The sequence below is a fragment of the Diplotaxodon limnothrissa genome, linkage group LG15, assembly GCF_057381915.1.
Source record: "Diplotaxodon limnothrissa isolate DT_005_m linkage group LG15, D_limnothrissa_male_GT1.1, whole genome shotgun sequence".
In the NCBI taxonomy this organism is placed as follows: Eukaryota; Metazoa; Chordata; class Actinopteri; order Cichliformes; family Cichlidae; genus Diplotaxodon; species Diplotaxodon limnothrissa.
In genome coordinates this window covers 21,165,654-21,183,290 of record NC_140610.1, presented here as the reverse complement: position 1 = coordinate 21,183,290, position 17,637 = coordinate 21,165,654, and the positions used below count along the sequence as shown (strand labels likewise).

Sequence of the window (17,637 nt, the reverse complement as noted above, 5' to 3'; positions counted from 1 at the left end):
CTCTCAGTCCACTGAGCACAGTGGTGCTGGTGTTCCAGTTCAAGGCAAAATTGAGCTTTGGTAATTCCTGAACAACCTAACCAATTTCCTTTTATCTGAGGGTTTTCTTTCACACCTTAGCAAGGTGGTCACACATCTGAATAAATTTCGTACAGTTTTTTCTAAACTGGTGATGCTGGATTCTGCAGTCAATTAGAAATGGTTCCAAGAAACGTTCCTAACTGGTGTAAATCTACATTTCTAATTCTTAGATCCCCACAGAGTCCCTTGGATTTTGAAAACAGTCGTTGGACTGAACATATACTTTTTATGCTGGTAAAGAGAAACTACCAGTCATAGTCAAATATTATCTCTAACGAGAATAGACCTTGACCAAACTAAAAAACACATTGTAGAACCCCCTGCACTACTTATTAAAATGTGTATACATTTGACCCTGTGGGTTTATTTTGGATTTTCTCCAAACTTGTGTGAACAATTCTTGTATTTTTAGGCCATTAAAGATATATGCTGTACTATAATTTCACCCTGGAAAAAGTTACGACATTCACGTCCACGATGTGTCTATGTAAACTTGAAGACGACCGTCTTGTAACGAGTAACATGATACCATTGTTACCAAACTATAAGTGGGGCTCAGAATTAGAAAACCATATTCATTCTTCCTGTCACAATGCTAAAAAACTCTTTGTTTCCATTAAATGCACAGTGGTTCATTAGTGTAGCTGGTAGTATGGGCTAATAAACAAGACCATCATCTGCAAACTGGTTTAGCAAAATCTCAGAAACAACCTTCCAATTTCTGGGAGATAAAGAACATACAGGAGTGACACGCTGCATTTCAAATGGTGCTTTTATTGCAATGTGTTGCATTCCCACATTCATAGATGTTATAGATTTGTTAGTCAAAGCATCATTTCCTCAAGGTTGGCATCCTCACCTTGGAAAAAAAGCAGAGGGATCAAATGCACGAGGTGTTTGTGTTTTGAGTGTAGTAGAGAAGTGTGTGTGTGTGTGTGTAAACTTGAGCAGCCACGAACATATGAATGAACAAACCTCCAAATTTTAGACTTCCAGTAGATGCAAATAGAGTTTTTAATTGTCAAACAAACAAAAACAAAAAAAAAAAAAAAGAAAGAAAAGAAAGTTTTGTTTGTCTGTTAGCCTACAGGGCTCTCACTCCCTGCAGGGACTGGACCCGGCCTGAGACTGATTGTCTACAACATTCCAAAGAAAAGGTAGATTTCTTTATATTCACGTTACACACCTGAAGAGGAGGGTTGAGGGGCATTAAAAGAGACAAAGAGAGAAGAAGAGGAGAAAATATAACATGCATAAAATTCTCCCAGATGAACATTGTCACTCATATTGTCTTGTAATAGCTGCTCCGATGCCTCTTTAAAAACAAACTTTACATGAGTGTAATATACAAAACTGGACAAAATGAGTAAAATGTATAATATATATTTATATATATATATATATATTTATTTATATTAATTTGTACAAGGGAGAAAGTGGAACCTTGGTCTTTATTTTAACTGAATTCTCCAGAGAAAGCATCAACGCCCCCAAAACAACAGAGTGGTGAGTAAATTACAAGCCTATGAACCATGTCCAACCTCAGAACCAATAAGGCAGCGCTTACAATACCTGACAGCTGATAGCGTGGTAGTTTTTTTTTTTAAAGTTTTGAACACCTCCATTAGGAATGAGTTGGAGTTATAAAAACTACAGGCAGTCTTGGACCTGGTTTCCATTGAACCACCAACTCAGTAGGTAGAATTACACGGCAGAAGGTGGGACCATTTCCATGAGAAGGAAATAACAGGAGACATATTTACTAGGAATTTCTTGTGGTAGCCTCTCCCATCGGTTTGGGATCAGGAATCTTGCTATCTCAGGATAAGGCTCACACAGGACTAGAGGAGAGCTGGAAAACTGCTGGCAACCACCAATTGCTGGGTGGGGGTAGTATTCCCCAACTGGGTGGTGAGTGATTGGTGGAGATTTGCACCAAAAACTTGCTCATAGTTTACATGGAAGACATAGACTTGTCTACAACCGACTGAGAGAGCAGTAGTGAAACATGAAAACATGCAGCACAAGCCGGAAACGGAACGCTTGCCTTGAAATTAAAAGCTGCACCTTACCACTGCAACCACCATGTTTCAAAAGGTGCAACTTTTACTTTGAAGGCAAAGGTCTGCGTTGCTCGTTTGTGTTGCACTCGTCACAGTTTCACTAACTTTTTGGTGAGTAGTTCAAGTCTTCCATGCAAATTACATGCGACTGCAACAATCTGGTAGCAATCAAAGTAATTGCAAGGTTTTCGGTGCAGTAACACATACCTCAATACAGCGACTTACACCTCCACAAACCACCTGCCAAACAGCTGGGGAGTAAAGATTTTTCCCTAGCAACCTGTGGTTGTCAGGGTGTCACCAACCGGTCTCTAGGCCTGTATAACTGAGGCTTCAGGCACCTGAACTGTTTTGGTGGAAAAGAGGTACAAGTGGTGCACAAATGTTGGACCGATGATGAGTGAGAACACGTATAAGCTGATAAAAGCCTACTTTTGCTTTGTGGAATAAAATGTTAAAGGTCGTGAACTTGGCTACCCACACCAGACATTAGACGGAACCTGCTAAATACTTAACATCAGGCAGCACAAAAAACATGAGGCAAGCAAAACACGAGGGACAGTTAGCGTGCTGTCATTTATGTCAGGTCACCACTGTGGCTTAGACAGAAAACACAGCTGCATTAATGACACCTATAAAGCAGTGAAGAGAAAAAAAAAGGAAAGCGAATGGCAAAGAGTTTGGCGAAAGCGGTCATGAGCAGGAATGTTGTGCGAATTGAGCTGAGGGAGGTTTTTAACAGTACGCCTGGGGATGGACGTCACCTGAAGACGATTAGCATAGTATTCACACTGAGGATCGGTCGGTGCAAGTCAGAGAAAGACACAGACAGGATTTTTTTGGGATAATGGGTATCCACTACGGGCAAGTTCTTCACAAAGAACCTGAGAAGTTGTTTAGGTTCAAATTAAAGTACTAAGACTAACTCTTCTCGGTACATTCAGGGGACACGTCCTATCTCTGAATACTGATCTGATTGAGACAGCTACTGATGGCCTTTTCACTCCAAGTAAATCTGATATAAAGTGCAAAATTAGATTGTATTTGCAAATTCCTGGAATAATCTGATTAAACGTCTACGTGTGTAAAAAAGTCATTTCTTTATACAGTATTTTTTTTTATAAAGTTGAAAAAAGGTTTTTAAAAAAAACCCTGGTTAACAAGGTTATTACTGTTAAACAGCAAAGGAGCAATCTTTACTGCAGAAAGTATATACACGAGGCACCTCAAGTTTGGTATAAAGTATTCAGTTGATGGAAAACCAAAAACCAAAAAGAAGAAGTGAAGGTCATCAGATATCGAGTGGGCTTTTTAAAAATTATTTTGTTGTGACTGTAAATATCTATGAAATGAAATGCTCCAGTGTTAACTCTACAAGGTGAGGAAATGCTTGTTTCAGTAAGGTGCATAGCTAAGGGTTGCAATGTTTTTTTTTTTCTCTTCCTGTAAACGAGTGATAGCACTTCAGGCTCAAAAGACCTCAATGGCAAAAAGTGGAGACGTCTCGAAAAACTGACCTAACTTTGGGACATCACACAGCTCGCTGCTGATAGGCCACAGGAGGGACGAACACGCAGAGCAGCAGCAGAGAAATCCAAATAAAGGGGGCCGCTACATTATGTTGTGTCCAGTGATGATGAGGTTTGCATATGAGTCCATGAAACGTGTTGAAGCTTTGGTCATTTACTACCGATGAATGCAAGAAGAAGAAGAAGAGAGGCTACATCAGTCAGACAGAAAGAAATAAAACATCCAGCTCAACTGGGCAATGCTTCTCCATAAAACCAAGGCTCCACTCTCCCAGATCTGCTTAAACTTCTGACAACAGAGAAAATTAAATAATATGGCCTTTTTTTTTTTTTTTTTAAAATTAACCCGTACAAAAAGCCAGTCCACACTGCTTCTCTCTCAGTAAAATCACATTCAGCAGTCGCTAAAACCATTCTCTGGCATAGTCATCTGAAACACCCACAGGTACTGTGCAGGGTTGAAAAGAGTCGAAGAAGAAGAAGAAGAAGAAGGAGAGAATCATATAGGACATCTTCCATCTTAGAGAACACCAGATATACAGTATTAATCACACATACATACACACTCACTGATAGTCATATACATACATACATCATCAGAAATTAAAAAAAAAAAAAAAAAAAGGTAGAAAATCAAATCAAATAAAAATGTGACGGAGGCGAGTAGTTATTTACCACAAACTCGGAGCACTACTTTTTTTGATTCTGAACAAATACATATTCACATTTCTCTGTTATATACATCATGTTGACATCTTGAAACCAACGTTACAAAAGAACCTAACCTGGTACCTGTTACTTGTAGTGATGACGGAGGGAGACTAGGTAAAGGAAGCAAAGGAGGGACTGTCGTTTCCACTGAATGGCTGTTGCATATAAAACCTTACCCTGGATGTATTTGGCATATATTTTTCCTTCTATTTTTCTTTATTTGCAGGTTAAGCTGACAGCTGCTGCTGAGTTTCTGCAATGAACAGGGTTGGAGAGGAAACCACTTCCATAGGAATGCCTATTTCATGCAGGAAAGTGAAAGGAGGAAGGCTGACACTGACAGAAACCTTTCAGAGAGGTGCGTCCTCCCACTTTGTGCAACTTCTGCCGTCCAAACAGTGGCGCAGGACTGTCAGGCGACTGCATTCAAACAATTCTCTAGAAAATACTCCTTGAGGGGGTCTAAAAGGGTTTTAAAATGGTCTGAGGCTTGAGGTGGGGCTGAGATATGTTCTTGCCTTCAGTTTCCCCCTGAATTCCTGATTGATAACGGTGGCAGAGAAATGATTCAGTTTGGAGGTCAAACATTCAAATAATTGAGCCGGAGCTCCTTACTACAGTAACCCACAAGGATGATCATGAATTCAGGCATTTATAAAAAGTCATCAATTAACTCCATTCCTCCAGAATCTGGGAAACTTTCTTGCCTTCCCCTGCTTTGACAAAGAGTTTGGAGGTAGTACGTTTTTAACTGCTTGTGGACTGCGATGCAGTTCAAAGGACCGAAAAAATTCTCAAAAATTAGATAAGCGACACATAAGGAGTTTGAAAATTCGGACTTTTTTGATCAATTACATTATTTACAAAACAAAAGCAACAAAAATTTGCTGGTGAGTTTTTGCCACTTTTTGCCCCCACTGTTGTATTTGGTACACTGCTTTAATTTTACATACAAGTTACTTTTATTTCTTATTCTGGGACAAATCCATCAGATTTAACGATTAGTAAAGTCGATGATAACCAAGTGCTATGTTTGCTTCTTCTTGATTTATGAAAGAAGACTTGTTAGCATGATTTTAAAATAAATCCATATAAAAATAGAAAGAAATCCTCTCTATACTGGAGGTGTTTTTGCATTTACTTCCGGAGCCACTGTTTGGACGCACACTGCATGATTCTGCACACAAATAACACGTCAAGATTGTCACACAGAGCGTTGCAGATGAGCACAAAGTGGTTCTCACATTATTAAACACTTCAGAAGTTGGTGGGTGGAATGTAGACCTTGCATACTATCCCTCTTTTTCTGGGTAAAACATTGCATACGGCGAAGTATCTCTGTGTAAAGACAAAGGAAAGAAGCCCTATTCCACGTGACTGCATCACCTACGTGAGCGACAAGTTTGGCAGATTGAAGACTTATTAGCTGAGTGGGTGGGTGGGTGGGTGGGGGGAGGAGTGAGCTTTATTTGAAACCTTCTCCACGGATCAAGTTTCCACGAGAGAAAGGAAGAGAAATAATAAACTGAGACCGGTTCGATCAGGGAGCACCCGATATTTGTGCTGGCGTTGAGGCGTGGCAGATTTGACAGGAGGAAACTCGAATGATGCTCCCTGACAGAACGAGCCCTGCTTTTGAAAAAAAAGAATAGAAAAAGAAAAGAAAAAGACCACTAAGTTTGGTTACACTCATTCCAAATGTTGTTTAGCATCCTCTAATTTAAACCTTTGGATAAAGGGTGTCGGACTGGAGCAAATTTAGAAAAATCATATGCATTAAGAAGTGCCTAAGCCACATATTACATGTTTATAGCTCTACAATATTTTAGTCATGTAAAGAATATTAAGAGGCAACGTCTCAGCAGGGTTTTCTCCTTCTTAAATTTCCGGTAAGGTGTAAGTAGCACATCTTAAGATTTGAATTTTGTTGTCACGAGAGGTCTGTTATCGCTGAGAGACACAGTGTCTGACTGAGCAACAGTAGTCAACAGAAAACTGTATATGAGTGTGTAGCCAGTGGAGTGAAGTCTTCATCAGGGAAACCAGAGGTGGAAGGAGAAGAGGGTTAAATCCCTCGTAAAAAAAAATAAAAAAATAATAATAATAAAGATTCCCAGGAGGTGAGGAGAAAATGAAAGGATGTTTTTGCAACTCTTCCTGTTTGGATTCAAATTCATGACAGCTTTAAATCAATTATCCATCACATCGTTGTTAGGAACTTCTATCACTAAAGCCTCTACTTAAATGTCATTATATAGGAACAATATCCAAAAGCGTGCCGTTTGCTGCGGCTCACAGCAAAGAGCCCGGTTTCAGTTTATCATTATGCTTTGTTTTTTTATACAATGGTTACAACACATGTACTGTCTGAAAAGTTTTTCTGAAAGTATTGTACATACATAAGAATAAAAAAAGAGGAGAAAGCAAGAAAGATGGCTAACTAGCTCCCTGGTTACAACAAGAGAGAAAGCAGAGCAATCAAACCCATTTTTTTTTTTAAGTGTGGCTGCATGTAGTGCTGACTGGGACGCCAAAGGGAGCGAGATCTACCTTTTTAATAAAAAAAAAAAAAATTCTTCAAAAACCAAATCGCTTAAAAGTTTCACATTTTAGAAGCTGGAATAACGTCTTCCTCCTCCACCACAACATGTAGCTGTGTTACAATATCATGATGCCGAAAAAACAATCTAAAAAAAAAAAAAGAAGAAAGAAAACCTGGATCGAATCACATTATAATATATATGTTTTGCTTTTCTGAGTAATCAATTAATTACATTTGTTTTTTTCTTTGTTTTTTCTCATTTTTTTTCTTAAAGGAAAGCAGTTACAAGAGTGAGCTCATTCCCAAGTCTTTGTCCTTCTGTACTGTACAATACTACCTGCCTGCATGGTGCACATGGCAAACAACACTGATAGGCTGAGAGATAGCATGAAGATACACAGAGAGAGAAAGAGAGAGAACCCAACGGGGCTCTGTATTCACAGCTGCTGAGGTGAGGGGTAAAATGTGACGGACAGACAGTTAAATAATCATAACAGTCCTTTTTTCTTATACTTTGAGAAAAATAAAAATAAAACCTCCTCCCAGGGGAGGAAGACACATAAAGTTCCAAACTGAGCAGCATCCTGTCTGTCTCCCATCCATCCATCCATCCATCCATCCTGGCTGTTGTCAAAGCTTGTTCTGATGATCGTGAAGATGATGATGATGATGACGGCGAGAGCAGAAGTTTAAAACAAACAAACAAACAAACAAACAAAAAAAAACAATCCCCAATCCAACCCAAAACACAAACAAAAAAATAATGATGTAATAGAATAATATGTTGAAGAAGTAGAAGTAGAAGAAGAAGAAGCAGAGCTTGGGAAAAACTCAAACTTCCACCAGGCACCGTAGCTGATAGAGAGAGACAGTCACAGAACCAGCTGATACTGAGCTTCTATCCCACAATGCCACAGAGGTCTGAAACCTTAACATTCCCACATCGCTGAGAGACAGGCAGAGAAAAAACAAAACAAAAACAACAACAAACAAACAAACAAACAAAAATAAAAGCCAGAGGTGCTGCTGTGTGGGATAATCCCAACACTTTAAAAACACTGAGCCCAGCTGTATGCTGCAACTCATGCTCCCGAGATGCGCTGCTGCTGCTGCTTGCTGTTTCGACGGCCTGACAGAAACCGTCCGATCAGAAAAAAACAAAAACAAACAAAACTAACAAAAACATATAAAACACAAATAAAAAGGAGGCCGGCCCTGATTTGACAGTGACAAAAACTTGGCAAAACTACAATGACGTTGCAGTTGTTTTCTTGGGTCAGGAAGCAGGAAGTAGGTCACCAAGGAATGAGCAGCAAGACAACACTGCCTTTAATAGGCTGAGGCAGACAGACAGGTTGTCAGACAGATTAGACAGGCAGGTTTAAATACACTGCTGCTCCTTCTGACTTCAGTCTTGACTTAAAATGTTCTGGGCATCAAACAACCAGCCCTGAATCCCCACCCCCACCCCTCCCCAGCACAGAAGTGGTTAGGCTGCGAAAACTCCACCGACAGCCAGACCTCTCTGAGCCTACTCTGTGGCCGTCCAAACATCCATCCGTCCGTACATCGATCCATCCAAAAGGTGAGACAGAGACAGCAATGGGTCTGGTGCACCGACCCTCCAAGGAGGAGGTGTAGAAGTGAGAAGTAGATAGAGCAGGAGAGCAGAAGAGGTGGGGGGTGTCACTCAGTGAGCAGCTGCTGGAGGAGGCTCTTCTGCTGGGCTTGGTTGTTCTGGGAGCCCTGGGGTCCGGGGCCCTTCTGGGAGGCCGCAGCTCCGATGGAGCCCTGGTTCAGGTAGGAATCACTGCCAACAAGGTTCACTGTGCACTGGACGTCCGCAAATACCTGGACCTGCTGCACCTGCAGAAACACGGGAATAAAGCGCGAGGCAATGCTTACAGAGGGAAGGAGGTCGCGAGAACCATCACTGACAGCGTCGGGAAAAGTCTAAAAGCTGTCAATCATTTTGACAGATTTGAACAGCAATGTTTGATGCAAGGGCTGTTTTGTTGCTTATTCACTACTTTGCATTGTTTATTATGCCATTTGTTGAGGCTACAAGGTGTTTTTTTTTTAATTATTAAAAAAAATAAAGAGGTGGTTTGTAACTTAGCAACAAGGAAGCCTCTGTAAAGGTTGGAGCCTGCACAATTAACCTAATAAGAACAAGAAAGAAACGGTGCATTTGCTGAACCTTTTTAACCTCACTAAACATTTTCAGGAGCACACGATGCAATCCAAAAAAAAAAAAAAAAAGCAATTTAACTTGGGGCGTAAATGGAGACTGGAAGGAGAACTCTGCATCCTATGAGCATACTCTAAAGTAAAGCCACAAACTGAAACTAAGACAAAGCAAATGCAACTGGGGTGTATATCCCGATGCAAAGTAAAACAGGAAATGAAGCAGTGAAAGGTGGTCATTGGGACATGAAACTATCACAGCTGTCCAAGCTGGCAGGTTCAAAGTCACTGACCTGCTGGTCGCTGCACACTGAACCAACGTTGCTGAGGTTACTGTTGCTCATGCCAACTGACTGCCCAATGGGAGGTAATGAGCTGACGCCACTCGAGCCCCCGGCCATGGAAACGGTGATGCTCATGTTGTTATAAACCCCCTGCTGGCCAAACGGCTGCCCTGCGCTCTGTCCTGACTGACTGAACAGGCTGCAGCACAGAAAACAGTCAGAGAGGAGTTAAAACCGGCCTCACAGATTTCATTTATTAATGTTTGCAAATGTCTTTGTTCCTTATAAACTGTATGCATGCTCCTAACCTGCCCACGCTTGTTGGTTGCCAGCCTTTCATGTCGGGTGACTGGTAGCCAGTAGATGAGTTTTGCTGAAGTAGAGGACTCTGGGAGGTGGAGTTCTGAGGTGATAAAAGTGGGCTGGAGGGGCTCATCTCAGGAGCAAACGGTGGGTCTTGCTGGACCACAGCTGTAACAAAGAAAACATGGATGTTGAGAAGGGCGGAAGAGAGAAAAAAAAAAAAAAAAAAAAAAAACAAACTCCTGGGTCACCTGTATGGAGAGAAAGAAAAACAAAAAAAACAGGGGAGACAGCAAACAACAAAGAGCAACATAATAAAAAAAAAAAAAAAAAAAGCACCATCACAATAAACTAGCTAGTCATAGATATCAATAGTTACTAAATAATAAACGATATTGTGCAGCACGCAAGATAGACAGCGCACAGTGTGCTTTGAGGCAGCAGCCAAGAAAGCTGTAGTCCGCATCTGTGAATACCCATGTGTACACCTGTGTGCATACCTGTGTGGATCAGCATGCTTGCATTCCAAAGGTTTCTCCATGTAATGATCTGCTAGAGAGTGTGGGGAGCCACAGCCCTGTCCTCTATGGTATCAAGCAGGTATGGAGGAGATCAAAACTCCAGACATCCAGAGGCCCCCAGAACACAAGAGACCAAGGAAGACCCACAGAGGGGCAGCCGCGCCACTGTCCCAGTAAGAGCTAAGGAGAGTCCCAGATGAGAGCTCATTCAGCAGCCGCGGAGCAGAAGCCAGGGGGAGTTGCAGTGACGCGCCCGTGAGCTCCGCCGGCAGCCAGCTGTGCCTGAGTGACCGAGCCCCAGGCCGAGAGGCCGGGGGCACCCCACCTCCAAAGTGGCCCGAGCGAGCCCCAATAAGCGGCCGCCAAGGAGTGAGCCGGTGTGTACCCGGACGCCCACCCCCAGATACAAAGAACCACCAACGCACCGATACCTGAGGGAGTCCGCCACCGGCAGGGGAAGTGGTGGTGGGTGGAGATAGGCCTCCAAACCTTGGAGGGCCCGAGATGTCCCCAGAGAGGTGGCGTCTGATACCCAACCTGACATATAGACACAGACATACAGCACACACAGACACAAACATCCATTCCCACCCTCATGCTCTCATATGTACTTCACACTCAACCGACGTGGAGACAGACATAAAGGGACGCTGTATACACGATCACACTCCCCAAGCGTACTCTACTAACCGGGTCTAGGTACCCTTGCCCCTGGAGGGGGGAACTGCACCCAGACCCAGGTGGTGTTACCCTTTTCCCTGCGGTGGGGAGAGGCAGACCGCCCCGACTCCGCAGCAGCAGGGAGGCCCCAGACCGCAGTCGGACGGCCCACTCCTCCTAGCCCCCCCGCTCCAGTAGGCCGCAGAGAATGGGGGTGAGAGAAGACTCCAAACCTCCCTCCACCCGCTCATTGTAGTGTTGATGCATGTGTGTTCTAAGGTGCAATTAAAACCCAGGAGGGCATGGAGCTACCTGCCAGAGAGCAGCAGGTAAGCGCATGGTCCCTCCTGCTAGCCCTCAATGTCTACATGTATTTAAAATTGAGAGGTGGGCAACGACGCCAGGGGTGAGGCGTACACCCTGATGGTAACTTGGACTCCGTGTATCGTGCCCACCCCCAAGATCCTATATGTATGTGTAATGAGGGTGTGAGTAATGTGAATGTCTAAGTTGTGGGATAAAATTGAGGCAGAGGCAGCCAGAAGGGGACAGAGGGGGGGGTAGCCTCCTCTGCATCCTGGTGACATACCCCCACTCCAAGGCCCTGCATGTGTGGGTGGTTGTGGTGGAGCAGGAGGAGGGAGGCAGCTGGAGATGGGGAGGGAAGGAAGGGAGGGGCAGGTGACCCCTCCCTGGGGCCAGCTCCCCCGCTGACCCCAGTAGGCACTCCCACACTCCGCGACCCGCCAGGGAAAGGGGGGCCCAGGCCCATCCAGACCGGGGCCCAGCGCAGCAGCGCCCCCCGGCCCCACAGAGCCCGGGACAGTCCACCCAACCCCACCACAGAGAAAACTGCACCCACCCCACCATCCACTCGTCTTCCAGACTACATGAGACAATAGACGCCCAGGCTGAGATCTTCCTCCACCTCTCCTGTATCTCCCCCTCCTGCAGAGAGTTCCTGAGGGGAAGAAAGCTCCTGCAAGGTGTAACAATCTCCCCCACCGGTTGAAGAGCCCCACAGGCGACGTTTTCTTTCTTCCTCTCCCCCTCTTTCTTTCATTCTTTCCCCCTGTCCTATTAAAAAAAAAAAAAAAAAAAAAAAGGATGACAAAGGATGAACTGAAGCTCCGCCATCACGTGATGTCACATGCTGCTGTTTCTGATGTCACTTCCATAAAAAAAAAAAAAAAAAAGAAAACATGGATGTTTCAAAGATGTGAAATCATAATAAATTTATGTAGGTGAATCAATTTTTAAAAGGTTTTAATGTTCTTAGGCACAAAATCAAATTCACCAACCAACAAAGAGGGTGGCAACACCTTCCGAACAGAAATGCAGACACAATCATGTGCTTAGAGCTAAATGCACAACAAAGAGCCTCTATCCAGTCACTCAATATGGAAGAGCAGCATTTCTACTCTCAGATTACTGAGGTCATCAACCTACTCCTAAGAACGAGCCCAGACACTTTTGGAGGAAGCTCATTCCTGCTGGCTGAATCTACAATTGTTGTTACCAGCACCTTCAGCTCCACCTCTTTATTCATCACAACAGATCAGTTTAGTATCCACACCAATTTTTCCTCCAATTTGTGAACAAGGTTTAAATATGTCCTCTTCAAGGAAACTTCAAATGGGGATGAATCACCGCCTTAATATGGTGAAAGGGTTTAATCCTACACCCTTGCGCTTGGTCAGGTCTTAACAGGCAAACTGGTCCAGGGTAAGGAGTGAGGGTGGAGTGTATGTTGGAAAAGACAAGAAGAACCCTGTGACCTGTCCGAGGCTACGCACACAGAGGGAGGGGGTCACCAAAGATAACCTTGAAGTCTTGCTTTTTTCGTTTGTTTGTTTGTTTTACCAGTAAGGGCCCAGCCAGTGTTAGCCTGAAAAAGCCACATGGGGCAGCGCTCCTGCAGAACTCCAGAAGGAGCTTCAAGGATCCGGTGGTTTGCAGACTGAAGTCGAAGTTGGAAGCCTTGGAAGTCTGATTCCCAGCTGGCTTTAGGGACTTGCACCTCTAAGTCTGTCAAAACTGTTGAGTGTAAAGCTTCATTATAATTGGTGTTAACCAATGGTAAACTAATAGTCAATTTAACCTCACTGTTGAACAATGGCATTATAAGTTAATTTTACCAATCAGTAGTAAAACAATCATTTATTTTTCATGTCAGTTTGTGTGATAAAAATATTTGTTTAACAATTCCCTTCATGGTCCTACTTCTAATTGCATTTAATGCAGACCACATCCTATTTCCTAAAGCTACCCCAGGTGCCTTGACCTAAACAGAAGTCATCCCCCTCCCCAAAAAAAACAAAACAAAGCAGAACAAACAAAAACCAGGTTCACACCAACATCTCTTCACCTGTCTCCACCTGTATTAATTACAAAAAGTTTTGATATTTTAAAGTGAGCCTGTCGTGGTTTAGTATTTTGGTTATTTTGCTCCCGTGAACTCACCGGACCCTCCAAACTGCTGAAACAGGCCTTGCTGCAATGAGGAGTTGACGGTGCTGTTGAACTGGCCCTGCACGCCACCCATCAACGTCTGGTTGTTCAGGGGAACTCTGCCGGGCAGCTTGTTGTCCAGAGGGCCCGCGGTAATGGGGCTGAAGTGACTTGGTGAGGTAGGAGGGTTTCCCGCCATCAGGTTGTACCCTGGTGGGAAGTTGAACTGCTGTTGCTGCTGTTGTTGAGTCGTTGTGGGGGGAGCTTTGGGGACCCTAGCAGTCCCAATGGGCCCCACGGCTCCAGTGGGAGTGCCTGCTATGTTCTGTCTCATCAGCATGACCTTCTGCTGGAATAGCTGGCGTTGGCGATGCTGGATGCTGTAGAGTTCCCGCTGACGCTGAGCCAGCATCTGGGCATTCAGCGGAGGCTGCTGAGAGGGAGTAAAAGAGCCTGTTACAGAGAACTTATTGCCCATGTTCAACCTAAATATGATAGTTAATCTTATTATCCTGAGCTGCTTTGTACAGGCTTAAGAAAGAAAATTCACCCAATTTAAAGACCAGCATAATAACCATAGCACAGAAAAAAAGCAAGTTATTAATATGATTTGAAGAAGACTGGCAGTCCTAATTTTCTTAATTTCAATCAGCTCCTGGTAGGGTTCAAAGATCTTATGTGGCTGGCACTGGCACAAAAAGCCAATACGAGACCGAAATTAAAGCCTGCATTAGGACACTTAGGCTACGTTCACACTGCAGGTCTTAATGCTCAATTCCGATTTTTTGATCAAATCCGATTTTTTTGTCTGCTCGTACACACTACAAATAAAATGCGACAGCAAACGCGCTCTAGTGTGAACGCTCAAAGCGGCCCGCATGCGCAAAAGAAGACGTCACACACAACGCGCTCTGTTTAGACCCAGAGCAAACAATATTGTTTGACTGATGGCCCTTAATATAAAGACTTTGGACTTCATGTTTCCCAATTTTTGCTTTAAGTTATTTTGTTATTTACATAATAATGTAGATAACCTAATGATGATCCTTATTGCTGTTTTAGAGGAGCGGTGCTTCAAAGGATAGTTGCAGATTTCTGTCAGAATCTGCAGATTATACAGTACAAATAAAATGTTCACGTTTCTCCAACGTTGTCTTCCCAACAGTTTCACCGGATGGCCAGGAAGCGTTCGCGATGTCTTCTCTGGCGCTGATAATTGGCGTCTGTCTTGTGTCAGTGAGGTAAAAGACGGATTTAATGCGACACGACCATTCAAACAGCAGTCGCTTTCTGAAACATCGGATATGTATCGGATTCAGTACCACATACGAAAGTGACCCAGATCGGATTTGAAAATATCAGATTTGTTCCGTTCACACTGTCATAGCGTGATCGGATATGGGTCGCATAGGGTAAAAAAAAAATCGGATTTGATGCGCTTTCGCCTGCAGTGTGAACGTAGCCTTACATTCTTTTGGAGTCTCACCTGACCCCCCAAAAATCAGCTAATTATTTTGTATGATAACTTTTGTTTATTAAATAAAGTAATGCATAATTTTACCTTCACACTGTAAATATTTTCAGAGTTACAGAGGTGCGTGGAAATTCGGTGTTTTTAGTTTGCCCTTTCTTGGGCCCTCGTATCCTCGTTAAGTGCAGGAACATGAAATCTCCGGTGTGGAAAATTTAAGCTCTATTAAAAAACTGCAACCAAATTCATTTGTACCGATTGCGAGTATCTAAATCCAAAATGTTGGTGCGAAAGATACTTTTCATTTGCTTTCAAGTTTTCTCCAGTCAGGTTTTCAGAAACGGTCGAACATCCAGGGTACCCAGGCCCGTTTCGATCACTTTATATCACAGACATTAGACTGATGGAGTTTTACAGCAAACTATGATATATCTCATGATACTGATGATGAAAGTAGGTTACAGAAAAAAAACTCATGAACAAAAAGGTGTTGGGTTTACACTGTGAGATTTAGAGCCGGTATAAAACATATATGATTGCCATTTTTAACAAGAGCTTAAACAAAGCAACAAAGAATACTGTGAACTTGTTAAATTAATGGACAGAAATGCACATTATGCTTAACTGGCATGTGCAGTATATAAACAGACACACAGTTATTCATTTCTATGGCTTGAATTTCAGCACCAATATTGATTATTATCACTTTTTTTTTATCTGAAAAAAATCTATAGTTAAATCCACAAAGTTCAGCCTGCTAACAAAAGCAGGGTGGTGAGTAGACAAACGCTCTCTACCACCGTGACTCACTTGCGAGGGCATTTGAGGTTGTTGCACCCCCTGACGAATCCCCATGTTCACATGCTGGGCTCCTCCTGGAAACTGATTCATCCCTGCCAGCCTGTTCTGGAGCTGCAGCAAAGAGAAAATCCCAATGAGCAGAGGTCAGACAGGTTGGACTAGACCAGAGACACGATAAGAGCAATAACAGAGAAGAAGAAATTAAATCAGAGACAAAGAAAATAACACTATTGGACAGTGTGGAGACAGAAGAGAAGAGCAGCGGGGAGAAAGAGGAGTCGAGCACTAGAGATGAGAGAGGAGAAAAAAAAAAGGTAAAGGGACATCGTTTTATCTCAGCTGCCTGTTATGCCTTGTCGTGGTTTCTCATAACATAGTCACAGTTTCAATAATATTTCATCTGAGTTTGAAGCTTTAAATGGAAGGTGACCTTAAAGAGACAGGAGCTAAAATGACTTATTTCAGACAGTGGAATGATCTACAGGGAGTGCAGAATTATTAGGCAAATGAGTATTTTGTCCACATCATCCTCTTCATGCATGTTGTCTTACTCCAAGCTGTATAGGCTCGAAAGCCTACTACCAATTAAGCATATTAGGTGATGTGCATCTCTGTAATGAGAAGGGGTGTGGTCTAATGACATCAACACCCTGTATCAGGTGTGCATAATTATTAGGCAACGTCCTTTCCTTTGGCAAAATGGGTCAAAAGAAGGACTTGACAGGCTCAGAAAAGTCAAAAATAGTGAGATATCTTGCAGAGGGATGCAGCAGTCTCAAAATTGCAAAGCTTCTGAAGCGTGATCATCGAACAATCAAGGGTTTCATTCAAAATAGTCAACAGGGTCGCAAGAAGCGTGTGGAAAAACCAAGGCGCCAAATAACTGCCCATGAACTGAGAAAAGTCAAGCGTGCAGCTGCCAAGATGCCATTTGCCACCAGTTTGGCCATATTTCAGAGCTGCAACATCACTGGAGTGCCCAAAAGCACAAGGTGTGCAATACTCAGAGACATGGCCAAGGTAAGAAAGGCTGAAAGACGACCACCACTGAACAAGACACACAAGCTGAAACGTCAAGACTGGGCCAAGAAATATCTCAAGACTGGTTTTTCTAAGGTTTTATGGACTGATGAAATGAGAGTGAGTCTTGATGGGCCAGATGGATGGGCCCGTGGCTGGATTGGTAAAGGGCAGAGAGCTCCAGTCCGACTCAGACGCCAGCAAGGTGGAGGTGGAGTACTGGTTTGAGCTGGTATCATCAAAGATGAGCTTGTGGGGCCTTTTCGGGTTGAGGATGGAGTCAAGCTCAACTCCCAGTCCTACTGCCAGTTTCTGGAAGACGCCTTCTTCAAGCAGTGGTAAAGGAAGAAGTCTGCATCCTTCAAGAAAAACATGATTTTCATGCAGGACAATGCTCCATCATAGGGCTGCTCAATTAATCGAATTTTAATCACGATTACGATCTGGGCTTTCAACGATCATTAAAAATGACTGAGCCGATTATTAGCCCCTCCCTCATTTATCCGCGACACCTTAAAGGCCGGTCCGTGAAAATATTGTCGGGCATAAACCTGTCCGTGGCGCAAAAAAGGTTGGAGACCGCTGATTAAGAGGACCCGAGGGAAGCTCGGAAAGCTAAGCAGAAGTTATTTGGAGAGTGACTGCCGTTGGTTGAAAAGAGAGTTTAAAAAAAAAAAAAAAACTTCAGTGGTGTTGCACGCTATTTTATATTATTTTTTTAAAGTCATTGTTAACCCTTTAAAGCCGGTCAGAGCAGCACGCTCCGTGTTGTGTAACTATTGTTAAATCCCTGTAGAACCTGAACCGTGTAAGCTAGCGCAATAATTTGTTTTGCATATGAAACCGGAGGAGTTGTACTTACATCTGATGCCATCAGCTTGTCCTCGGTCACGGTTTCGTTCCACATATAGCTTTGCAAAAATTGCATAAAAAGCGCTTGCAGGAACAAAAACATAATATTCCAGAAACACGCTTTGCCGTTCCTGTCAGCTGTTCGTAACACTTCCCACAGT

The 17,637-nt window shown here is 43.2% G+C and overlaps 1 protein-coding gene across 3 annotated transcripts in view; it reads right to left on the bottom strand.

The window, feature by feature from the left end:
- Positions 1-4,336: 4,336 nt before the first annotated feature.
- ncoa1 (nuclear receptor coactivator 1) overlaps positions 4,337-17,637 on the bottom strand; it is a 94,939-nt gene continuing 81,638 nt past the window's right edge. For all 3 annotated transcript variants that reach the window (XM_085373421.1, XM_085373420.1, XM_085373419.1), the window contains 5 exons: positions 15,614-15,715; positions 13,345-13,765; positions 9,706-9,868; positions 9,407-9,596; positions 4,337-8,792 (listed from right to left, as the gene is read on the bottom strand). In XM_085373421.1, coding sequence (XP_085229547.1) covers positions 8,613-8,792; positions 9,407-9,596; positions 9,706-9,868; positions 13,345-13,765; positions 15,614-15,715 — 1,056 coding nt within the window. In that variant the 3' untranslated portion in view covers positions 4,337-8,612. The remainder of the gene's footprint in view (positions 8,793-9,406; positions 9,597-9,705; positions 9,869-13,344; positions 13,766-15,613; positions 15,716-17,637) is intronic.